The 24,979-nt window shown below is 48.3% G+C and overlaps 2 protein-coding genes across 6 annotated transcripts in view; one reads left to right on the top strand and one right to left on the bottom strand.

Annotated features, from left to right (window-relative positions):
* The window catches only part of HLCS (holocarboxylase synthetase), a 213,925-nt gene that overhangs the window by 177,246 nt on the left and 11,700 nt on the right, over positions 1–24,979 (top strand). For 4 of the 5 annotated variants that reach the window (XM_033127412.1, XM_033127403.1, XM_033127374.1 and 1 more), the window contains exons 9-11: positions 3,477–3,591; positions 6,334–6,547; positions 7,969–11,178. In XM_033127412.1, coding sequence (XP_032983303.1) covers positions 3,477–3,591; positions 6,334–6,547; positions 7,969–8,140 — 501 coding nt within the window. In that variant the 3' untranslated portion in view covers positions 8,141–11,178. Of the gene's footprint in view, positions 1–3,476; positions 3,592–6,333; positions 6,548–7,968; positions 11,179–24,979 lie in introns of those variants that run through there. The other variant, XM_033127384.1, reaches the window with a different exon arrangement.
* The window catches only part of SIM2 (SIM bHLH transcription factor 2), a 51,162-nt gene continuing 37,774 nt past the window's right edge, over positions 11,592–24,979 (bottom strand). The window contains exons 8-11 of the mRNA XM_033127425.1: positions 19,662–19,809; positions 17,951–18,119; positions 16,933–17,341; positions 11,592–14,840 (exon numbers count right to left, since the gene is read on the bottom strand). Of these exons, the coding sequence (XP_032983316.1) occupies positions 14,398–14,840; positions 16,933–17,341; positions 17,951–18,119; positions 19,662–19,809 (1,169 nt within the window). The 3' untranslated portion in view covers positions 11,592–14,397. The remainder of the gene's footprint in view (positions 14,841–16,932; positions 17,342–17,950; positions 18,120–19,661; positions 19,810–24,979) is intronic.

The raw sequence follows: 24,979 nt of genomic DNA, 5'->3' as shown, positions 1-24,979 counted from the left end.
TCCTTCTCATTTCCTACTTTCATTACCACAGCCTGTGCTCAGCAGAGCTATGCTGGGTCTGCATTTGTGCAAGTTCAACGTACAGGTCCCTGTGGGACTCTCTGCGTCCAGCTCTAGGGTCAGATGTGCCCACTTCATCGTTACTGGAGGATGCTTTGGTATCGATTAAGATACAATTAACCTAAAAGAGAGCAATTAACAGAGTGACTAAAGCCTTTTCTCTCATACCCAGCCCCCACCTACTCTGTCCCCCTCCTCAGTTTTTCTGGAAGAATTTCACATGGCTGTAAAAAGGGGGCGTCCCCCCCACCCCACCCCACCCCCGCCTCCTTCTGACCTACAGCTCTTATGCCAGGCTAAAAACAATCAATGTGTTAATTCCCGAAGCCAGACCCTAAGCTCATGACTCTCAAAGGAGGCCTGTCAGTCTGTTTCAACAGAAGCAATCCTCTGTCCTCTTCACTGGCCCTTCAGCTCTGTCCCCAGTGGTCATGCCCTCATGGTCACTCTGTAGAAGACTTGGGGACGTGTCCAGTCACCGGCATGCACACTGGAACATGACATTTGTGACCAGGCATTCAGCGTCCTTCTGTCTTGTGGGTTTAGGCTCCTCAGATGGTCATAGACCTTCGCAGGCCCAGCCTGTAGCCCCCAAGCTGGACTTTTCATCTGGAAGAAAGCAGTTGAGAAGATAAAGTTCTGTCGTGGGGGAGAAAGATTTTGAACCCTAGCAATAAGTTATTTAGTCTTAGGAAAGTAAGCAAAATGTTGAGCCTAGATATGTTTAGCTTTTTTTTCATGGTTTTGATTTTTGACCTTATAGCCTTACTTGTCAATTTAGCGAGTGTTCCTTGAGGGCCTGCTGTGTGCGAAGGCTGTGCCACGCACTGGGGGCAGCAGGATGGGAGCTGGCAAGCTTGTCCTTAGCAGTGCACGGGGTATGGGGGGTCCCCCGTTCTCCTTAAGAATCTCCCACCAAAGTCCCTATCCTGTTTCCACAGTGGTCCAGCTCAGCCTCACCTGTGTGCTGTGGCTTCGGTTTGGATTTGCATTTATTTTTAACATAAACCAGTTCACTGACACAGTGCGGCCGCAGGTTGAAATAGTGTTCACCTTTCTTATGTCCTTCACTAGGGCCCCATCTTGTCCCTTCCCCGGTCACCGTCAGCATACAAATCACGCTCATCTCCCCGGACCGGATGCAGCTTCACTGTAAAGCTCACCCTTTCTTCCAGAACTGGCAGCATTAGGCCACCTGCCCTTGTTCCTGTCGTTTCTTCTGTCGGAGAGGTTCCTGCGGGGGCTCCTACAGCCCTCCCCTTCCTCCCCCCAACCCCCCCCACACACACTCCTGCTCTTGCTCTGGAAATTCTGTTCGTCATGGGGGCGCCTAGCCCACATGCCGGTCCCTGAACCCTCAAGCTACACGCTCTCCCTCCTGTAACACTGTACGGCACGTCACACGTCTAAGCCTCTCTGATGGTAGCTCCCACGGATTGCTCTGAAGCAGAGTTATTTCTGCTCCTGTTCTGTCTCCTACAAAGTAACGAGCTCCCTGAATGCAGGATTAGTTTTATTTTGGTCCCCAGAGATCCTAGCTAATGCTTAAGACGCGAGCCCCTCAGCAGCCATTTGAGTCAATGATTGAGACAATGAAAAATATGCATGCGGCCTTCCCTGTTTACCTGCGTGAGAACCCAAAATTTCATAAGCTGCATCATTAACTAACTCGATCTGAACGTGGGGACTCACATGGGCGTCCGAGAGCAGGCCTGGTGCAGAAGTGAATGCCGCCCCCAGGGTGGAGGCACCTGCTTCTGAGCCTTGGCAGGGGCTGTGCTGGGTACAGTGAGGCAGGGGAAGGCGGGTGAGGAGAAAGAAGGGAAGTGCCAGGACGAACGAGACCAGTCTCCACGTGACAGGTTCTCTAGACCAGCGTTTCTCCCCCTTGTCACCGTGGATATTTGGGCCCCACATCTTAATTGGGGGGCCGTCCTGTACATTATAGGACGTGGAGCAGCGTGTCTGGCCTCTATCCCTTACATGCTAGTAGGACTCCCTCAAGCTGTGACAATCAGAAATATCTCCCCATGTTGCCCAATGTCCCCTGGGGGCAAAATGCCTCTCCTACCCCACCCCCCACTGAGAACCTTATTGTAGGTAGAAAGAAATACAAAGCTCCTTATCAGTTATGCAGCTGGTGAACACCACGCTTTTTATTTATACTTTTGTTCTTTTGTGCTCCTGCATTTCTTCTCTCAGCCTGGAGAGCTATGTAAGGGCAGATGAGCATGGAAAGAACAGAAACACACTCTAAATGGCCGGGGTGGTAACGGCCGAGCTGGAAGGAGAGACGGGGGTTTCTTAGAAGCAACAGGCCGCACAGCATAGTATTAGGCAACCAGGCTTGCTGTCAGAAAGCTCTGGGTTCGAATCCCAGCTCTGCCTCATCCAAGTGCTGTGACCTCAGGCGAGCTGTGCAGTCTCTAGGCTGCAGTTTCCCCCTCTGTTCAACACAGATGATACTACTGCCCACGTAGCAGTTTGGTAGGTGTGACATACAGACCCATGCTGAGAAGGGGCTCGGGCCGGGCCCCGCCCCCAGGACAGGAAGAGCCAGCGTCATGGGAGTCAGAGGCTATCAGCTACTCTCTGGTCTTCGTTTTTTTTCGCTGAGTATCTCTCTTCCAGCCTCATGTCTCCAGGTGGGCTTCCTCTACTCACAGATGGCACAGCCTGGCTGCCAGCTGCAAGTCCCGGAGACCTTGTGGTTCTGGAGCTGACTGGGTTTAACCCAGTGTGGGTGGCCCAGCTGAAGCAGTGTCCACCCTTGGACTGTCCCACTGTGACCAAGGCACAGATAGAGTTGCTCAGGCCATACCCGTCAGGATGGACAGGCAGTGGGCTGAGAACAAGTCCCTTTCCCTGGCCCCGGTTGCCCTGGCATTCTTCGAGGCTTTCTCTGGCGCTTCAGTCACACAAGTTCCTCAGTGTCTTCATGGCATTCCACCCAAAGCGCGTCTGCCTAGCTACCTTCTGTGGTATCCGTGAGTTCAGGGCCATCTTCGTCTCCCGAGCATGGGCTCCCGGAACCCTGGGAGTACCACCCGCTCCCTGCCCCTGCCGCTAGCACGATAGGTGCTCCACTCAGGTTGTTAACATGAGATAATGAAGTTAATTTACGAGATAGGCATCTTCACAAGTGCTTTTGGTGGCGATGGACAGTGATGGGTGGGGAGAGGGCTGGAATCGCTGCCGAATATGCTCTTTAAGTGTCTTTCCTTCCAGTCCCAAGAGGTACTTTAACACTGGATTGTCCCAAAGACGTGATTAGCTGTCTGAGAAAGAAGAGAGGCCAAGGCCCCATGTTCTGTTAGTTTCCAGAGTATTGGAGTCATCTTCCTTTTATCTGGATGACCTCAAGTGGTCCCTTTGTGCCCTATGATTGCTTGGTTAATATGCAGATTTTCCTTCAGGATATCAACTTACGAGTGAAGTGGCCCAATGACATTTATTACAGTGATCTCATGAAGCTTGGCGGAGTTCTGGTTAACTCAACGCTTATGGGAGAAACATTTTATATACTTATTGGTAAGTTTTTAAAGACCTTTCCCCAGCAAGTTTAGATTAATAAAAATAAAAATGGTTTTTACATGGCTATATTGGGGATGTGAATTAGCATATGAGATTACTTTGAGTCTTACAGATATAGAATACAAAATATATGCAAAACAGGCAGGTTGGTTGAAAGTGCTTCAAGGGGTTTAAAATTTCAATGTATGACCATGGAAACCAAATTGGTATCATATTAAATGCATTTTCTTACACCTTTCCATACTCCTGCTTCTCAGTAAATTAGAAATGGTGAAAATAAACCATGAGATATCATCTCACCCATGTTAGAATGGCTATTATCAAAAAGACAAGAAATAACAAGTATTGGTGAAGATGTGGAGAAAAAGGAACCCTCATGCACTGCAAGTGGGAATGTAAATTGGTGCAGCCACTATGGAAAACAGTATGGAAGGTCTCAGAATATTAAAAATAGACATACCTTATGACCTAGCAATTCCACTTCTGTATTTATCTGAAGAAAATGAAAACAGTAACTTGAAAAAATATATGCACTCTCATGTTCATTGCAGCATTATTTGCAATAGCCAAGATACAGAAACAACCTAAACGTCCATTGACAAATGAATGCATAAAGAAAATGTGATAAATGTCTAACTATTACATTGTTTTTTGTGCACCTGAAACTAAAAAAAAAAAAGTTATAAAAAAATAAAACTAATCAAATAAATTAATTAATTTTAAAAAAAGAAAGAAAATGTGATCAATATACACACAAACACTGGAATATTATTCAGCCATTAAAAAAGAATGAAATCTTTCCATTTGTGACAACATGAATGGACCTTGACGGCATTATGCTAAGTGAAATAAGTCAGAGTAAGACAAATACCGTATGATTTCATTTGTGTATGGAATCATTTCTGTAAAAATAAAAATAAAAAAAGGAAATAAAAGAAATGGTAAAAATAAACATTTACTGTATCGTTTTGTAATAAGCAAAGTTAATTTCAAGGGCGAGTCTCCTGGTGGTCTTCCATTCTTCATTTGACCTTCCCCGGCCATGACAAGGTTCCATTCTTTGACGCTCCAGGCTGGTCGGGGTGGGGTGAAGAACCCTGTCTTCCCTCAGTATGTCCGTGTCAGGCAAGACGATGGATTCAGAATCACTTTTAGAAAGTCTTAGGCCCCTGGTCATCCAATCTCCAGCCTTCCCCTGACGCTGAGGCGAGCTTGGTGGGTGTGCAAGCATCCGCAATGGACAGAAAACATGTGACCGTGTGTTGGAAGTGGCAGCCAAAGAATACAAGGCTTATGTTTCCTGCTTTGCTGCCAACTGGCAAGCTCTTTCTTACCCTCAGAGCTCTGCTATCCACTTTTAAATGAGCAATTGGGTTAAACACAGAGATTCTTAAGTAGGGTCCACAGATACCAAGGGGGCCCGGGATGGTTCCAGGGAGCCAAGGAGTGCTGTCAGCGTGGGGACATGAAACATTTTCCTGTGGGGAGAATCCAGAGCTTTTATTAAATTCTTAAGGCCATGGGAGGTAGTGGGGGCGGGGGCATCTTTGACCCAGGAAAGATTCAGGGTCACCAGCAGGGGTGCTCTCTGATCCTTGGAAGGACACAGCCTAAGCTGACAGTAGTCGGTGTTGCTATTTTCCCCAGCACTTTTAATTTTCTGAATACAAGAGAGTCTTTTCCACGCCATACACACTTATTTCATGCCTTCCACTCCATTGGTGCTTCAGATACTGTGTATGTTGTTGAAGGAATGAACAAACAACTGCAGACTCTGCGCCTGTTGCTGTAGTTACATTGCTTTGTATTTTAATAGGCAGTATATTAAAACAAAATCAAAAACAAAAAAAACCTTCCCTTCACCCGGAAAATGGCTCAGAATAGTTACAAATAATACTGTTACAGTAAATGTCATTGTTTGTGTGAGGAGAGCATGTGGGAATTTTTTTCTCAGAGGCCCTGAAAACACAGTAGCTTGCTGCCTAGTTCTTGCAGTATTTCATTTCTGATGGAAGACCTCTTTGAGGGTGATTCAGGGTTCGGCCTCTCTGAAGACTCACCCCTCCCGGAGAGGGTGGTGGTGTTAAGTAGCAGCAGAGATAAGCCTATCCAGAGCCCACTGCTGGTAACTCGCTTTCCTGAAGCCTTGGTTTGGAGCCTGGACGTGGGTTGGCCCCTTGCCAACAGCGTAACCCTAGCCCCAAAGACGTCCAAGGACAGAGTATTAAAAGATGTGTTCTAGGGTTAGACCATGACCAAGGTTTGAAATCTCTGAATCCGGAGTTTACTCCTTAAGACCTGAATAAAATTCTTTATTTTCAAGAATGTGTCTGTAATTCACGTAGGAAAGGAAACAAGAGATTCTCAGTGCCGAGCTACCGTTCTTGACTAGACCATATGAGAGATGGTTTTGGGAGCAACTCTTAAGCAGTGTTGTCCCATTCATGGCTGCCGGTTAACTGAATGCAAAGTGGCTTGCTTTTTCCCAGCTCATTGGCAGTAAGGTGGGATGGTCCGGCTTGATGAGGATAATAAAGGAAGGAAAACCAGGAGGATGGCCTCAAAGATATACGTCATTCTCTAAGGGGCCAGAGACAACACACTCAGAATTCAGAGGCCAAGGAATCAGGAAGGTGACGGGAAAGCCGTACGTTTTCCAGGGAACAGGAACTAGTGATGCCCTCAGTAGGGGGACTGCTCATGTCTTTCATCGTTGGTTTGTTGACGTGTTTTGATCAGGCTGTGGATTTAACGTGACTAACAGCAACCCCACCGTCTGCATCAACGACCTCATCACCGCGTACAATAAGGAGCACGGGGCAGACCTGAAGCCCCTCAGAGCCGATTGTCTCATCGCCAGGACGGTCACCAGGCTGGAGCGACTGATCGACACGTTTCAGGACAAAGGGCCCAATGGAGTTCTTCCCCTGTATTATAAATACTGGGTCCACAGGTCAGTGCTGGTTCGCCTTCATTCTTTTAAAATTCCTTTGCTAAGTCAGTAGGTCAGCATCTGAAAATGAGAAACTAAGCCCCGGTCTAGATCATTTTACCTTGCTGATGGAGAAACCTAGTAAACACCACCTGGAGCAACTTAGCACCACCAGTGATGGGAGCAGCCGGCATCCCGTGCCTCCAGGTGGGATGCAGTGGGAAGGACCATTCCTGCCATGTTTAAGCTGAATCTAATTGTGAGGAAACGGCCAAATCTGAATTGTGGAACATTCTAGATAACAGTGGTTTTCAAAGCGAGATTCCCCGGGTGGGCAGCAGCAGCCTCACCTGGGAACTTGTTAGGAATGCCAATGCTGGAGTGTCACCTGGGACCTCCTCAATCAGAAACTCGGAGGCTGGGACCCAGCACGGTGTGCATACTTTAACAAGTGCTGGGAGGGTGCTCAGGTACCTCCAGTTTGAGAAGCCTGACGGCACCAACAGGCCTCTAGCCTTCAAAAATGTCAGTGTTTTAAAAAACAACAAGATGGGAGCTTTTAAAGAGGCATGACAGCTAAATGCAATGTGTGATTCATAATTAGATCCTGGATGGGAGGAAATAGCCACAGAAAACGTTAACGGGACAATGGGAAAATTTGAACACGGACTGTATAGTAGGTGATTTATTGTAGCAAGATTAGATTTCTTGAAGGTGATAACGGTATTAGGGTTTTGTAGGAGATTGTTCTTCTTGTTAGGAGGTACGTGCTCAAGTAGGTAAGTATAGAGTGTCATGATGCCTGCAACTTATTTTTAAATGTCAGCCCCAAAAAAGTACGCGTGTGTGAAGAAAGAAAGCAAATATGGGAAATGTTATCAGTTGTGGTGAATATAAGTGAAGGAAGAATATGAGGCTCATTGTACTGGGTTTTTCCCCCCAACTTTTCTTGTAGGGTTGAAATTCTTCCAAATAAAAATGGGGGGGGGATTCTATACTTTTTTAAATGTTCACAAGGAAGTAACAACAGGTCCATTTGGAATAGATTCAGAAGAAGGACAATTAGAATGAGTTTAACTTATAGCAGATGCCACCCAACTTTATTTTACAAGGTAAAGCTTTTCCACTCAGCTTCTGCTTCCCCAATCTCAGTCATAAAAACCCTAGAGAGCTGCAAGGTTTCTTTACAGCCCCCCAAATGGTGCAGGCCCCCCGGCGATCAGCATGAGGAGTGACACTGTTGCTAAGACAAACAGTCCCTTACGCGGTGATTGTGGCGGTCACCAAGCTCGTTCCTGCGGGCCCGGTGACCGTCAGAGCTCCATGCCTACCCCAGGCCCGGCACCCCCACGCCCCTTTGCAGGATGGATGACAGCTTCACTGACTGTCCCAAGCCGCCCGCGTTGCATTCCCGCTGACTTCTGACTGTGCGTCATTTTCAGTGCTCAGCGCGTCCGCCTGGGCAGCGCCGACGGCCCGCAGGTGTGGATCGTGGGCCTGGATGATTCCGGGTTCCTTCAGGTTCACCAGGAGGACGGCGAGGTGATGACAGTGCACCCGGACGGCAACTCCTTCGACATGCTGCGTAACCTCATCGTGCCCAAACAGCACTAGTCCGCGCGCTGGAAGCCTGGGACCCACGCCCGCGCGGGACCCCGCCGCGAGCCTTCGCGTTCCGGTTCTGCCGCCTGTCCTGGCCCACGGATCTGCAAAACCCATTTGAGAGTTGTAGGCGATGTTTTTTTCTCTCCCTCCAGTTAACCTGTGCATTCTTTCATTTTGCCCTGTCGGTGGCCATTCCATTCGGTGCTGGAAGAGGATCCGGCTGGAGGGTTGGCCAGTGGAAGATTTAGTGCAGGCGAAGCCCGAACGTGGCTGTGACGTTGTTCTCCCCTCTTGGGCTCGGCTGTGTGTTTATGGCCCCACCCACATCCCCCAAAAATGTTTTTAGGTGGAAATAGCAATGGAATAATTCAAATATTTTCTCAGTAGTGGAGATCTTTACCCCCAAACTACTAGAACGCAAATCAAAACAGAAGCGTGGGGCCCGTGGTGACTTAGAGCTATGGTGACGCTGTGTGTAAGCTAAGCACCCAGGGCGGCGGCCGCCTACGGGAACGCGCACTGGCACTTCTCCCTCCTTTTCTTTCTGTGTGAATGAAGAAAAGAGAAGATCAACTTCTAAGGGTTGCTCTCGACCTGATGGTTTGTGGTCCAGTAATAACGTCTAATGGCTACAGAGATGCGTCCAGCTGGTCCGGTTGCAATGGTCTCATAGAGGAAATCAGTTAATTACTTTGAGATTCATTTTTGAGCTCTCCTTTCATAAGTTTAAATTTACTGCATATTCTGAAGGGATGGGATCAAGTTCAAGATGCTTGAAGGGTTGATTACGCATTGCTTGCTTGAATGTGGGGGGCAGGATTTGGCTGTAACAGCTGGAGATGAAGGCTCTCTCATACCACACGCAAGGCAGGATTTGGAGCTTTCAAGCCCGGTTCAGGCACGCTTTGAAATGTGGAACGTTCCTGCAAGACTGCGGTGCAAGAATACAGAAGTACATGGCATTTTATTTGTAAGTCATTTTTTGTCCCCTTTTCCCCATATTGCCAAGAGAGAAAATGTTATTGATACAAAATACCATTATTGAAGAGGTATTTTCAATACCTCTATGTGAAGGGATGTGTGTGTGAGAGAGACAGAAAAAGAGAGAGAAGCTTTAAAAGACCTTCAAAATCTGATAAAAAGTCTCCATCGAAGAACAAACGAAAGGAAGCCTTTTGATATACATTTGCTATTTCCAGATGCACTCCATGCTTTTTCCATGTAACTCCTATCTCTGCTGAACTTGTGAATCATACACATTACTTTGGAGCCTTAAAAGGCCAATTGTTGCCCACTTTTCTCTCTTCCTGCCAGGCCCAACTGAAATTAGTGGAAAGAAAACTTGATGGAGCTCTCAGCTTTGAACAAAATCCCCTTCTTGTACACTGGTGCCATCTTTATCCAGTTCTTAGCTACTCAGGCTAATTCCAGAAACTTGTGGTTTCCAGTATAAAATCTGCCTACCTTTAGCCAGGCACAGACAGCCCCACAAGAAGGGGAAAAAAAGAACATGTTTAGTTAAGTACACCAACCCAATATGTGTTTTTTGGAAATGTAACTTTTTAAAAGAACTTCAAAAGTTAATTTTTGCAAATAGGACTTCAATTAGAATTATTTTTCTCCAGTAATAATAATAATAATAATAATAATAATAACAACTCTCCTAAATGCCCAAGTCTTGTTTTGGAGTTAGTGACAAGTTCAAGTAAAAGTCCACACCACCCCAAAATTACAAAATGGACTCACCCCTGGGAGGGCATCTGCAAAACATCATCAAGAAGAAAGATCTCAGGCGAATGCTGCCAGTTTCATTTCTCAAACTTTGTAATATAAGGCAAGTCATCTCTCCGAGCTTCCATCATTACTTTTTGAATTTCTTTGGGGGTTATTTAATGAAAAACATGCTATGTTTTGTTTTAAGCTGAAGCCCTATTCTAGACAGTTCTGCTTCGGGGGAAAAATGTTATCATTTAATTTCCTTTCTGTAAATTAAAACGAATGAAGTGTGGCCGTGTCAAAGCAGATAGAGACGTTGACAACATGGCGCTTAGCCCCCTCTCGCACGACTGCTCTTACTGGTGCCGACATGCAGCTGTCTTAAGGGAGACAAAATGGACTTGAAGCAGATGCTGTGTTTTTCATAAACCTGATCTTGCCTCAGATGAACCAAAGACTTTTGAAACTCTGCTTCGTCTACAACAGCTGAAGTAAGGCACTTTACTTACAGCTGTCAGCATCAGGGAAACCCATCCACTTGTACACTGCACTCATCATTTGGGGTGTTGATGCACCCGGCAATCTTGATCTCAAGGAGCTTTTAAAGTCTTAACAGAAACTGCGTGTTCTTCATGATTTTTAAAACACGGCCACTACACTCTGGATTGCTGTGTGCTTTGAGGACATCGAAAGGTCCCCCGGTTTAGAGGCTGTGCAGCGAGCATTACCAGGTTATGTAAAGGGCAAGACCTCTTCTCTTGTGGGCCAAGAGCAGATTTCAGGGGAACTCTCCGGGAAGTGTCCACGAAAATAGGACACAGCCATGGCTGGGCTTCTGGTGGCCCTGCCAGAGCCGTGGTCCTTGGCAGGTCCTGGCTGCGTTCACAGGGCGTGGGCAGAGTAGGATTTGTGTCCAGTGTAAAACAGTCCGTGGGGTTCGCTGCTGCAGCACTCACTTTGCTTGATGTGGGAACAAATGGTGGGACATGAAGGGTAGGTGCAGGCTCAGATCCCGTAGCACGCCCCGCCCCCCGACACACAAGAGGAGGTCACCCACCTGAGAGTCTGGGGGCCGGGAGAGCAGCAGCCTCACCCACTGGTTTCACAATGCAAAAGGGAGATATTTTAGACTTATATTCTGCAGATGTGTTCACTCTTACCATGCAGGAAATGGAGAATCCTTATTCCTGGGTAATTACAATGCATATTTGAACTAGAAGAAAGTGGCAGCCTTTGCATTTTTAGCTTTTCAAAGAATCATCTGTGAAAAGTAATTAAGCCAATGCCTATAAAAAGTAAGTCTACCAAAATAAACTTGAAGACTTTCTACAGTTTGGTCTCATTGTCATTTTTACCACAAGTTTCATTTTTATAAATAGACAACTACTTTTGGTTACGGTATTTTTATTCATATTTAAACATTTTTACAAAATAAATAGTTTTACAAGGTAAGGAATATGTATGTATTTCTAAGTATTAAGAAGCCGGTGCTTTTTTTTTAAATGTATTTTTGACAACTGTATTCTGCATCATACAAAAGAGAAATCTTATTATTCCAAAGAATGAAAGTTGGCAAAACCCAAAAAGCAAAAATAAAAGTTTGAGATGAAGAATTTAATATAACAATTTAATGTAATTTTTTAATTTAAAAATAAATTTAATGCAACAACAAATTTAAGAACAGATTTTGTTCTTACAGAATTTTTACTATTTTGTGAAACTGCTTGACTTTTGTCTTGACAGTTTTAAGATTTTTAACCTTATATATCATATTTAAGTTTAGGAACAGCTTGAGTAATGCAATTTAGATAACCGAAGGGCTACGATTGACTAAAATTTTAAGCTACTGTAATTTTCTGGCGTTTATTTGAAAATGTTCTTTTTGTTCCATCTTTATCTGTAGCAGCTCCTACAGTCTACCTTAACTGTCTTACAGTTACAATAAATGACAAGTTCGGATAAACTTTATGCAGGATTCATTGACCATATAAACCCCGCCCCCTCTTAGGGTCCCAGGGAGGAAGACATGGCCCACAGGACTTTAAAAGGACAAAAGGGGGAGGGGGAGGGCAGAAAATACAGGCTCTTGCAGATTTCCTCAGAGCAGCCCTTCTCCATACCCTGTTCACTTCTCTACAAAGGTATGAATGGAATGGCTTTTCTAGAAAGGGCTTCCATGAACATAAAGGAATTCCTTTCCCTGGGAGGCCCCATGGAGGCCCCAGCCCGTCTTGAACTGGGCTTATTTCTCAAACCCATTCTATCTGGCATTTTTGTCAACATGTTAGGACCCACTATAATGTTTTTCATTTGTGTGTGTGTGTGTGTGTGTGTGTGTGTGTGTGTGTGTATGTGTGAAAGGCATATTAATTAAAATGCTTCCTCTTCCCCTGCCAGATCCTCAATAGAAGTCAAGAAGCAATACCCCCCCTTAAATTGTGCAGTCTTAAAGATGGAGGTAACAATATTAGGTTGCCATAGTAACTAACTGCTCTGTTAACTTTGCACTGAGCTGCTGACCGCCTCAAAGCCAGCTTGCTTGGGAACCTTCCTGCACGTTCTAGGCTATGAAAACTGTGATGTTTGCTTAGACAAGTAAGTTTTCCCTAGCACACATTTTTCAAGTACATACACACTCATTGTTAAGCCTATTTACGTTATCATTCGTAAATCTTTAACTGTCTTTCTTCACAGTAACCTTTGATCTTAAACTGCTCAGAAAGCCTTCGTGGTTTGTGTTTGCTAAATCCGGCCCCCAATGGTTAATAACAAGGTAGACACAAAGGCATTTTGCGGTACTTTATTGAAACATGTCAGGTGGTACCTCTTGCCCATCACACCTGCACCTTCCAGGAATCATGGTTTAACTACGAGACTCGTGAGCATAAAAAGTAATACCAGTACCTCAGGCTTATTTTATGTGGACACACTCACGCCACTCACAACGGAGGCAGAGCTGAGCGCAGTAAGAGGTGTGTGCCTTCCATTCTTATGACCCAGCCCTCGGCTGCGTGACACCTGCTCCTAAATTTGCAAATTTCACCTCCTACCATAAGATAACTGACACCCTGCTAGGTGAACAAGGCAAGTCCTCATAGTGACACTGGCTTGGCAACAGATCATTTCACATTTTGGCGAACAATCGATGAAGGTGCACTTTGATTCTAGAACAATGAGTTAAAGGCATTTGTGGAAAACCTTTCCACTCAAAAAAGTGGAGTTTCCTAAAAGTAAACCGTTTTGAAACATCAGCAAAATGGAGTGTTTAGAGTGTGGAGCAAATTGGAAGACGAAGGTTCAAAGCATCGATCCACTTCAGAGCCATGATGTGATTTTTAAATGGTGAAATCTTGAAGCGAAAATATAAAAATAAAAAATTAATGGAAGTGTATTTATAAAACACCGCTGGTGCTTTATAAAAGATTTCTGTTTACCGGTTACACACATGATGTGTTCATATGGAGTTGTCTTGCTATGTATAAATGCAGAAAACGCTTAAAACAACGTATATATCATTTTCACTACATCCCTTTAGCACATTTTCTTCCACGAGGCGCATTGACAATTTTCCATATTGCACATGCAATTTAACTATTAGCACTGCTTGTAGCAAACACGAGCCTAGGGAATTCCAGGTGTGTGTGGCCAGAGGGATTCTGCCTTGGAACCAGTTGACAGGGGCAGCCAATAGCATCGCGCACCTCAGTCATCCACATGTCCTCATAAAATATCTCGCTATATATATTTTTTGCATTTAATGCTTATTCAATATATTCTGAAGGTGCTATTCTTGGTGTTATCAAGAGTTCATAGGCGTTAGGAGGAAGGAAGAGCTTGTGAATGGATTTACGAAGCACACCCGTGCTCGCCCCCTTGATCTGGGCTTGTTGGTTTTCGTATCGAAGAAAGGGTTAAATTAAAACAACCTTTAATGAGACTCACGAATGACTTTTAAAGGACAGTAGAATCGTTTCTACTCGTGGGACTTAAACAATCACAATTTGCCTGGACTTAAGAATCTGAAAGGCTGTGAATACCGGCGGTCTGCCCCGCCTGGCATATCTGACCACATCAGGGTGGGGTGTCCTTACAGGGGAGGGCGCGCGTGGAGCGGAAACTCCTCTATCCCCCGGGGGGACTGGTGAGCATCAGGGACAAGGCAAGGCATGCAAACCTGATTTCAAGGTGAGGAAACCACGTGCCCCCAAACGGGGTTGTTTGAGGTCACTCGTGGGACGACAGGGACGCCCAGATCTGCCCTTTCGGAAAACCCGGCTCTTGGAGAACAAAAGTTTGGCGGTCCTTTTTCCCCCACGTCAGGTGGGTCTCCGTCCTCTACACCAGCCCTTCTGGCACCTACGGTAAAAATCTAAAAGTCGGCTGCGGAGTTCTATTAAAATAGTTGTCTCTGTATAAATTAATTTAAATCGTGCATATACAGCTCGCCCCTCTGAACTCGGCTGGACTTTGTGAAACAGGAGCCAAAGAGGCCTAGCCTATGGCTTCTCGCTGCGGGCGGCCCCAGGACCCCTCGGTCCGGCCCGGCCGGGTCACCTGCCGTTGGTGATGATGACCGAGGCGCCCAGGTAGTGCGGCAGGGGCGCGCCGGGCGGCGAGGCGGCGGCGGGGCCCGGGGGTCGGGGCCGCAGCGCGCCGGCCGCCGCCTCGGGGGCGCCGGGGCCGCAGGCGAGGGCGGGCGCGGCGGGCGCAGCGCCCCCCAGCGGCCCGCGACGGGCCAGCACGCGGTGGTAGTTGAGCAGCACGAAGGGCAGCTGCGCCGGCGCGCCCGGGGGCTCGGGGGCCGTGGGCGCGCAGCACTCGGGCGCCGCACGGGCCAGTGCCAGCCGCGCCCCGTCCCGGGCGGCCTGGCGGGCGGCCTTGGCCGGGCCCAGCGCGGGCTCCTCGCGGTAGTGGCCGCAGCTCGGGAAGCTCGGAGGCGGTGGCGGCGGCGGCGGCGCGGTGTCCTCGCCGAACCTGCGCGCGGCGGCGGGCGCTGCGGGGACAGGCGACACGTTAGACGCCCGCGCGGGCGAGGACGGGGACATGTCCAAAGCAACAGCAACCAGGGGAGCTCAGGCACCACCACCACCCCTCGGCCACCCGCGTCGCGCGCTTGCGCGCTCAACCCACGGAGCTGCCACGGTCCCTGCTCCTCGTGCGCCCCAGGCCCGCGCTGTCTAAGCGCAAGATGCAATTTGAAACGTCCTAGTAGCTGCATTAAAGGGCTAAGTGAAACAGGTGAAATTAATGCTAACTACATAATTTAACACAACATACCCAAAATATTTCAACATGTAATCAATATTTTTAAATTATTGATATTTTATTCTTTGATTCTGTCCTTGAAATGCAATGCAGACACTTACTGCACCTCTCACTGCACTTGCCACATCTCAGTGCTGAGTAGCCACACGTGGCTAGCGGCCACCAAATTGGAGAGCGTTGGTCTGGAGACTTCCACCGCCCTAGTGTTAGGTGGCCCTAGCCAGCCCTGATTTTTTTTTGGCTTATCCCTCGGTGGGGAGGGTGGAGTAGTAATCACCCCGCTCCCTTCAGTGCTTCACAATTAAAATAATAACCACCCTCACTAACTAGATGCCTGCAATCAATTATTCCCTATGTCTTTTACCTTAAGACAACCTTCGTCTTTCTTTAGTAGCAAAAAGACTAAGAAGTCGATCACAAATTGCCCCAAATTAGCACCTTTGGTCCATTTTTTACCAAGTGTATGACAAATGAGGTGGTTATTAACCTCTTTCACTTTCAAAATAGCAATTTAAAAAATCAAACGCTGTGTTGTATCACTGGCCAATTTCCTCACACAAAGAAAAATAATTCTTTCAAGTCACTCTCAAGTGGATAATACTTGCAGCTGTTATCAAAACCCTTTGCTTTGTCTTTCTGTAGACCTCACGGAACCCTTCCTTGGTTATTTGAGGGACTCAGTCAGTGCACTGATGGGTATTGGGGATCCCAATCTGAGAAGTTTGGCTCAGGGAACAGGTGCACTGCCCTGCGGGCTGGTACAGTCCGTCCTTTTCTTAAATTAGCTACTTTTGAGAAACGTCCTGGTAATCTCCAAGGCTGGATTTCTCCCACGCTCCACAGCCCAGGAAAGTCGGTCAGAGCTGAGTAAGCTTCCCAAAGCAGCTGGAGGAGGAACAGAGCCCTACCTGCCTCCAAAGAGAGGACGTTACGGGGCAAAGGGAACCCCAGAGAGCTCTCCTCTTTAAGCAGCTGGTTCTGGGACACATGGCATTCAGCAGGTATTGAGTGGTCCCCGTGGGACACTTGCACTGTATAGGCCTATTCTGTGAGCAGCAGCTCGGTCAGGATGAAACAGGACTCTACATACCTCTTGCAGCCAATCCTCAGCCCCACCTTCTACCCTCTGCCTGGGGTTGGCCCAGTGAGCAAACAGGAGTCTGTCCGGGCCTGGGATCGCTGGTGGCGCCTCCACAGAGGACCCCTGCTAGTATGTGCTGGGCAGGCACCTATGGTGCCGGCCCTGGGGTGGGCACATCCCACAGCGTATGGTCCCATTTACAGATGACGAACCAGAGTCCTGGGTGGGGCATGTTACGTGCCCTGGGTTGGGAGTGGCATTTCTGTCCCTGAGCCCAGGAATTTCCACCACTGTTTTCCATACTTTGAAAACTGGCATGGGAAGAAAACCAATAGTCTCCCATATTCATTTTTGGATGTAGTGGAACGTAATCTTGTAAAATACATGCCGCTGGGCCAGTCTCAGTACCTGGAAGCTGATTTTTGAAAATCACTTTGTCTCCCTTTTGGGGAGCAGCCAGGATTTGCTGGAGGGTGGCTGAACCCTTTTGGAGGGTGGTTTCCTCTGGCCTTTATACTGTCACTTGTGCCCACAAAGCACATGGTTTCAGTCACCCAGCTTTACTCACTCTCGTGAAACACTCGCATTGAGAGCAGGAAAAGCGTAGCAATCCCTACTTAGAAGCAGAAAAAGGAACAGTTTACCCAAAGTGTGAGGACCCTTTTTCCATGTGCCACCCACCGCTGCCACCACTGCTGTTCACAGCCCTGCCCCCTCCCCTCAAGCAAACATGACCCACCTTCATAGTTTGGCAGGAGGCTGTGCCGAGCAGTGTTCACCGGCGGCTCAGAAAGGTTTTTAGCTGGAGACGGGCTGCTAGGCATTAAGGGGTTGGCGTAATGCCACTGGCACTCGCCGCTGGTTGGCAGCGTGCTCAGGAAAAAGCGTGCCACCTCACACGGGGATCCTTGGGGCTGCCCAAATTTGGCTGGCAACACCGGCTTTTTGCTGCTGAAGACGTGAGAGTCTAAAGGGAAGTGTCCATAATGGTAGGAGAAGGGCACGCTGTAGGACGGGGCGTACAGAAAGTCGCCGCCTTCTGAATGGAGCTGCTGTTCTGGGGCAGCCGGAGCGCTGGCCGGAGGGCTGGCTCTCCAGTTTCCGAGCTGGCCGCATTCCAGTTTGTCCATTTGGAACGAGCTGTATTGCTGCACGGCAAAGAAGACAGAAGAAGGACCAGCTGAGGGGCCAGTGGGGAGCTGCCTTCCCGCCTCCGCTGCCCGACCCCATCCCCGGGCTGCACCCCACCCCAGACACCACTGCGAGGCCCCACTGGGGACAGTGTTTAACAAGCACATAGTACCCCAGTGACCCACCCCCTGGGTGCAAAGAGATCTCCCCACCCAAAGTTGACAACACACCAGACACACGTAGCCATGTGCTATTTCTGAGAGCTCACAAACTAAAAAAAGAGGGAAGGTTTTCATGAACAGAAACAAATGCTGTGGAAATGTTGCACTAGTGCTCTGACCCACGTTTCCACAGACTTGAGCCAGCTGATGAGGCTTCCCCGTTGAGTCTTCCTTTTCCTAGACCCCACAGGGCTACCCGGATGTTGGCTCGGCACACCTGCAGGCTGCGTCTCTGTCGTGTGGGCAGGACATCCCAGAGGGACTTTGCTTCACTCCAAGGGACCTTCCAGGCAGGGAGATCTCTGCTAGGCCACCAGAGTCTGCTTGTTCCTTCATGCACCCCGGTGTCCCGAGCCCCGGGACAGATGTCAGCCACACCCCACCCCTGCAGGCCGTGTGTGTTACCTGTGGGGGGTAAGGGTTTGTTCTCAGCTTCGTCTTCATCTTCGTGTTTTTGGGTTTAGCTAATTTTCTAGTTTCTTGTGAGGTAGACAAGGCAGTCCTCCAGGAGTCCTGGGACTTGGACGTGGACAGCTGGTCCAGGGACAGCTGCAGTTCCTTGTACTCAATATCCCTGAGAGGCAAGAAGGGGACAAGTGGTGTCCAGCAGGCTGCCAGGCAGAGTGGCTCCCCGGGCACCACCCCCGAGCCAGCTCATATCAAAGCTCCAGTGAGTCATTTCACTGAGGTCACATGGAGGTGGGATTTGAGAAAAGGACAGGTCACCCTCATTGTAAAAGCCATCCTGCAGGCCTGGGCGCAGCGGGGGCAGCTACTCAGCAGGAATGGCAGGGAATCAGTGCAGCTCTCTCCACTCCCATAAGGTCACAAACACAGTTCCTGGGGACACCACGGGCCACGAGGAAGGCATCAGCGCAAAAAGGAAAGGCAGAAACACTATCGATTTGAGTAGCTGGCCGAGCTGCTTCTCTGTTTAGCACCCAGAGAGCTGTGACTGAGGGAACCTGTGAGGGGCCAGCAGCCTGGCTTCCAGGGACCCATTTTTGCCCTAAAAACCCAGCTCAGTGCCGTCATGTTCATGGGAGGGGAAGGTGCCCAGCTACTGGTCCACACCTGTTTGCTCAGAAAGCACCATTAAGAGGCTAAAACGTTTTCTGTCCTACAGTTTTGCTAAAAGCATTCTACTTCTAAAAAACACAAAAACAAACAAACAAAACCCCCAGTGACCTGGTAATCATTCTATGAAAGAGCACAGAGCCTCCTCCTCGCTGCATTAGCACACACGAGGGCCCTTTCATGGTGAGGCTGAGGGACCTGCAAGGCTATCAAGTTCAGGGCCTGGGGGGGGCGGGGGCGGCCCAAGGTGATTTAACATAGGTGGAGAGAAATATATGGTCTTAAGTATACTTATGTCCTGTTGCTTCTAATGGTGTTAATAGTATTTGCCACTGAAATTGACCTTCTGGCGTTTTAAAGGGACCAAATACTCACCATCATTTGCTCTCCCCATATTGCATTATATAGGAAGACAGGAAAATGGGAGCTAGCCCTGCCCCCAATGGCAGGAGCATGCAAGATGACCCAGCCGTGTGTGGGCACGAGAGCATAAGGTTGTATTCCTGGTCCGGGACCCACATCCCCTTTCCAGATGCGGGGGGAGACCCCTGCCTCTGCCCACCCACACCCTTTGCCTGGGTTCCGATCCCATCCTAATCTATGCCCGCAGGGGAGCTGCCTACTCCTAGCACCTTGCCCTCAATGCTGAATAGAGAAATAGTGTGGACCTTCCCAGTCGACCAGATTGTTCAAATCAAAACAAAACAGGCGACAAATGAACAGTTCCAGAGAGAGAGAGAGAGAGAGAGAGAGAAAAGAAGAAGAAGGAGAAGGAGAAGGAGAAGGAGAAGGAGAAGGAGAAGGAGAAGGAGAAGGAGAAGGAGAAGGAGAAGGAGAAGGAGAAGAAGAAGAAGAAGAAGAAGAAGAAGAAGAAGAAGAAGAAGAAGAAGAAGAAGAAGAAGAAGAAGAAGAAGAAGAAGGGAGGGAGAGAGAGAGAGAGAGCACGCGAGAGGGGGGAGAGAGAGAGAACTATTGGAGCAAGCGATGAGGGACAAGGGAAAAGACAGAACAAGGAGAGAAACAAATACGTCTGACTTACGTGAGGACATAATTGACACTCACGATGCAGTGGGGCCGTGATGAGCGGCTGTTGTGCACGACGGTGGCGTAACTCTGCACCCACACCCAGCCGCCCAGCTTGGACAGCAGCCGGTAGTACTTGGTGGTGACCTGGCCCTTCACCAGCACTGCAAGCACAAGGTGATGTGAATCTAGAGACAATTCGCCGGCCTCGCCTTTGGGGACACTGCCCCACTCGTGACCTACATACAGCCCGATTTCTGAACCTGTCTGGGGTCAAGGACCCCTGGGAGAACTTGACAAAGAGGGTGGCTTTCTCTGCAGGGAAGTTTTCACACACACACAAACACATACACATTTCTGCCTACGATTCCAAGGGGTCCAAGGAGCAATCAATCTCTCCCCTCCCCTGTTAAGAACTCAAATTTAAGTCACTGCTTTCATTGGGAAAAAACAATTAATTAGTCCCCGAAACAACATTTGCACCTGGCAGAGTGATAAAATTGGATTTGCTTTTTAGTTTCCAAAATGCCGTGATTATGTTATAATCCCTCCAATCCTTAGAAGGCAGAGTGTATGTGGGGAGAGGGGTGGGAAGCAGTTACTTAAACAAAATATAAGTGAATGCATTCAACTAAGTGTCACATTGTTGCTGATATTTGCTGTTCCCTGGCGCATGTGTGTATTCACAGTGAAACTGTTACTCTGTTTATATTTTCTTCCCATTAACCCTCAGGCCCATTTATTTGCTACGTTGCTCATGCAGGACAGACCCCTGCTTGACTAGTAGTTCCTGAAAACCGGGCCTATGGGCCCATCTTCTATGCACAGTGCAAACTCCAGGCTGCTGAGCAGCTCACTGCCAACGCCTCTGTTTGCACATAAACCATAAACCTCACTGATCCCCCTTGGGGCCTGCGAGCCAGGAGCTGGGAAGGCTTAGAGGGGGAGGAAAGTGCCAGAAGCTTTGGGTGGGTAGTGGAAAAGGGAGAGCCTGACTCAACCTTCTCCAGGGAGGGGGAAGCCAGTGAAAGTGTAAAAAGGCACTTCTGGAGGCTCAGGTCACTTGTGGCTACAAGACATTCCTGCTTCTCAAAGGCTGTGCAGTACCTAGAGCCCCTCCCTCTCCTCCACCCAAACCCTCTCTATCGCCTTGTGTGACTTCTTTTCCCCTTGGGGTGGCTCTTTCTCATCCACTTTAACACCTGCAGCAAAATATTCTGGTGCAGAAGAAAAATTGCTGTAAATATGATAGTCAAGGAGTTATTAGCCTTACTATAGAAAGAGTTCAAACAGACTGATAAAAACCTCTAAGACCGACCCTGCAAGTAATGGGGCAAAGGACAGGAACACACAGCTCGCCAAACAATGCAGATAAACGGTAAACACATTTCAACTCATTTGTTTGACTCAGGGCTAGATACCATCCATCCCATAAGAAGACGCTTCGTGCAGCGTCACAGAAGCAGATTCGTGGTTGCCTGGGGCTGGAGGACTAGGGGCTGGGTGTGACTGCTAATGACCAGGTCCATTCTTGGGATGAAGAAAATGTTCTGCAATTAGATAAAGGTGACAGCTGCACACCACTGTAAAGACACTGACGGCCACCAACCATGGTTAAAGTGGTGAATTTTATATTAGGCAAACTTTATCTCCCACTGACACCGAATTCACTTCTAGGAACTGACCCTACGGGAATCACGAGTAACGTGAACAGAGATTCGTGTACAAAGAGACTCACTGCAGTCCTGCTTATAACTCAGGAGAAAAGGGAGGGGGGACTTAAGTGTCCCATAACTGGGAAAAGGGTAAATAAATTATGAAGTACTACGCAGCCATTAAAATGATGATTAATAAGAATTTGTAACATTATGGGGAAGGTGTATGACTTACTGGTAAGTGAAGGAAAGACAAGATTCAGAACTGCACAGAGAAAAACCTTAATGATGCAGAAGTGTGCACGCACACACATACCCCACCTGACTGTGTGATGTTGGACAAGTCACTAACCCCCCGTGCCTCGGTTTCCCCATTTATAACAAGAGGATAATCACAGTCCCTACACCAGCCAGTTGTTGTGGGGATTAGCTAATCTATGTGAAGATTTAAAACAGTGGCAGATATGCATGAAGGACTCCATACATAGTAACTCTCACTATCAGACTGATAAAATTATAGGTCATTTAAATTTCCTTTCCTTGATTTTCTAAATTTCCAACAATGAGGAGGCATTCATTTTGTAATCAGAATGACAAATTCGTTATTTTGTACATGAGCAAGCCGTTTGTATGAGGTTTGAGAAGTGGAAATGCAACATACATTAGACCCCACACCCCCCAGGGATGAAGCAAGGGACAAACATGGCAGTACTGCTGCGTAACAACCATCCCCCAGATGGAGAGGCAGGCCTCTCTGGGTCAGCGCAGAGACCCAGTCTTTTCTGCCCATGCTTACCATGTGCGCCACAGTAGATTCACTTGGCAGGAACAAGATCCCATGCTGAAGAGTGCCGACCAAGGTAGTAAGAAAGACCCTTTCCAGTACTTCTTCTCTTAGGGTTTGCCTTTTTAACAACAAAGCTCACTTTCACCACATTGCCTCATTTTACCCCCACTACAACGGTGGGAGGTGGACATCACCAGGAAACTGGGGCCAACAAAGCTAGAGGACACAGCTGGGGTCCCAGCCGGGGGTTCTGACCTTCCACTTCTCAGTGGGCACTGTAGGGGAGGGGCAGTGCCCTCCAGAAGGCTCTGTGCAGCTGTATGGGGGGGGCAATTTTTAGGGGAGACTCAGTTAACCAATGTGCTTATGGCCCCAAACGGGATGCAACACAATCAGACTGAGGTCCCATCTGTGGATTCCCCAAGAAGTCATTCTTTCTTGAAGAGAAACGCTTATTAGTCTCTTTGACTTTGAAATCTCTTCCTGGCAGCGTCTGTAAAGCCCCTGGGGGGAGGACCATGCACTTTTCCTGTTTCTTATCTTGTACTTTATACTTTCTCTTATTTCTTACAACTAAAACCTACCTGTAATCATCTTACAGCGGCACGTAATGAAGCCAGTTTATTCCAAATATTTTACATTAGGACTCAAATGGCGGAAGTTGCACAGATTTTATTATTTCTGAACCTCCCTGACTCTGCTGTGATGGGGCTTAAATCCAGAGGCCAAACATAGACATAATTTGTTTTGTTTTGTTTTGCTTTTGCTTTTATGACCCATGAAGATAGTCAACGTATCAGTCCACGTTGAAATCCTAGACATTTAGTCACAACACTCTTCAATTTGCTGTAGCTCCCCGTCCAGTCTGTCGTCCTTAATTAGCTGTCAGAAACGATCCCATGCTAGAGTGACATGTAGCATGACCCCGCTTATGGGGGTGGTGGACGGGGCAGGGAGATGTGCCCCAACCGTAAGCTGCTGAGGGCTCAGGCCCCGCCTTTGCACCTCTGTGCCACAAGATGTCCAACACCAGGCCTAGATGAAGGCCAGTGGTCCCAGTTGTCTAAGGCCACTTTGGGATGGAAATTCTAGTTCCATCAATGTGCTCTCCGGAAAAGTAGGTGGCCTTCTGCTTCCCTCCAGAATTCCTCCTGAAGGCGCAGCCATGACCAGGAGCCAGCCTCTGGGAGGAAAGTCATTTCGGCCTACAGCACAATTTCTATTTCAGTTTTGAACTTGAAGAGCTAAGAAGGAGCTGACCAAAAATGCCTGTCTTAGGTTGAACAGTATCTCCCCAAAAGATATGTTCTACATTCGAACCCCCAGAACCTGTGACTGTGACCATATTTGGAGAAAAAGTCTTTGCAGATATAATAAAGTTAAGGATCTCAAGATGAGCGCATCCTGGATTAGGGTGGGCACTAAATCTAATAACAAGTGTCCTTAGGGGAGCCAGAGCGGAGAAGACAGACACACAGAGAGATGGAGGCAGAGATTGGAGTATGTGGCCACAAGCCAAGGGATGCCAGCAGCCACCAAAAGCTGGAGGAGGCAGGGACAGATCCTTCCCCAGAGCCCCCAGAGGAACCGCGGCCCTGCCCACACCTTGGACTTCCGGCCTCCAGAACTGTGAGACACATTTCCGTTGTTCTAAGCCACAAACCCCGCCCTCCAAAACTATGCTCTTGTTCTGTTGCGGTATTTTGTTACAACAGCTCCAGGAAACAAAACCAACCGCCATGGAAGACATGGTCAGTGATTCGGTCCCTGTGCTCCTGCTGGCTCCTGTCTCGCCTGCCAGGTGGGTACAGCCCCTGAGACTGGACACAAGTCACGTGCTCCTCTGGGGAGCGGGTCTCCAGGCTGCGGCGTGGTCACCACACAATCCCCGCTCCACGCCTGTTGCCAGAGGTGGTTTTGTTGGTAAGAAGACATGGAAAGCCCCGGGGAGGAGAGAAGCACTTTGAGGGGGGAAACTTCCACAGGGCCATATCGTGTGCCATCTGCAAAGTGACACTGACCATGGAAGACAGACTGAGCCTGACCCAGCGAGTCCCCTTTGGCACCAAGCAGAAGGGACGATCTATGACTATCCACGTCCAGAACTGCTTCCAGGGATGGGAGCAACGTGTTTACCACACCGTGCTTTCCAGGGTCATTTCCTGTTTTGCTGCTCATGGCTCCCCCAAATGCGCAGGCTCCCCACACCTTCATCAGCAAGACAAAGCCACTTCCACCTCCAGACGGCTCAGAGGAAGCATCTAACAAGGATCAGGAGGGACAAATTAAGCTCCGTTGTCCATGTCCAGGCCAGAGGCCAGTGGGGCCAGCAGCAGAGGCTGAATCACAACTCCTCACAGTGATTGGAAACGCCCTTCAAGTTCACCTATTTCACGACCTTAGTCCCTGGTCCATAGCTGTGCTACAGAATAGTTGCAAACTGATATCCCATGCACCACTTGTGCCCACAGACCGGCTTTGTTAGTGGCAGAGCCTTGTTGTTACTCAGAAAGCCTTTGGGTGGGTCGTGTAGCCTCCACTTAGTCGCCAGCTGTCCCATTCCCTCGTGCCCCACCCTTGCCCTCTCATACGTTCCTGTTATGTGCCTGGCCTCCTGGCCCCACAAGCATCTGAGTTTGTGACTCCTGCATGTCCTTTAGTGTGTCCTCCCTGCGTCTATACCAGCTGTCCTATAATTCTGTCCTAACAGTTATTGCTTGAAATTTGTAGACCACATATTCAGTCTGAAGCCTTTCTGTGACACTGAAGTGTTTTGATAGTTGGACCTGGCCTGTGTTCCCTTTGGGATTTGGGCTTGGCCCTCACTGGACAGGGGCCTGTCTCGTGAAATTCTCCACTACCCCCCACAAATAGCCATGGTTCTTCCAAACC

The sequence above is a fragment of the Rhinolophus ferrumequinum genome, chromosome 2 (assembly GCF_004115265.2).
Source record: "Rhinolophus ferrumequinum isolate MPI-CBG mRhiFer1 chromosome 2, mRhiFer1_v1.p, whole genome shotgun sequence".
Lineage (NCBI taxonomy): Eukaryota > Metazoa > Chordata > Mammalia > Chiroptera > Rhinolophidae > Rhinolophus > Rhinolophus ferrumequinum.
This window is presented reverse-complemented; position numbering and strand designations above follow the sequence as displayed.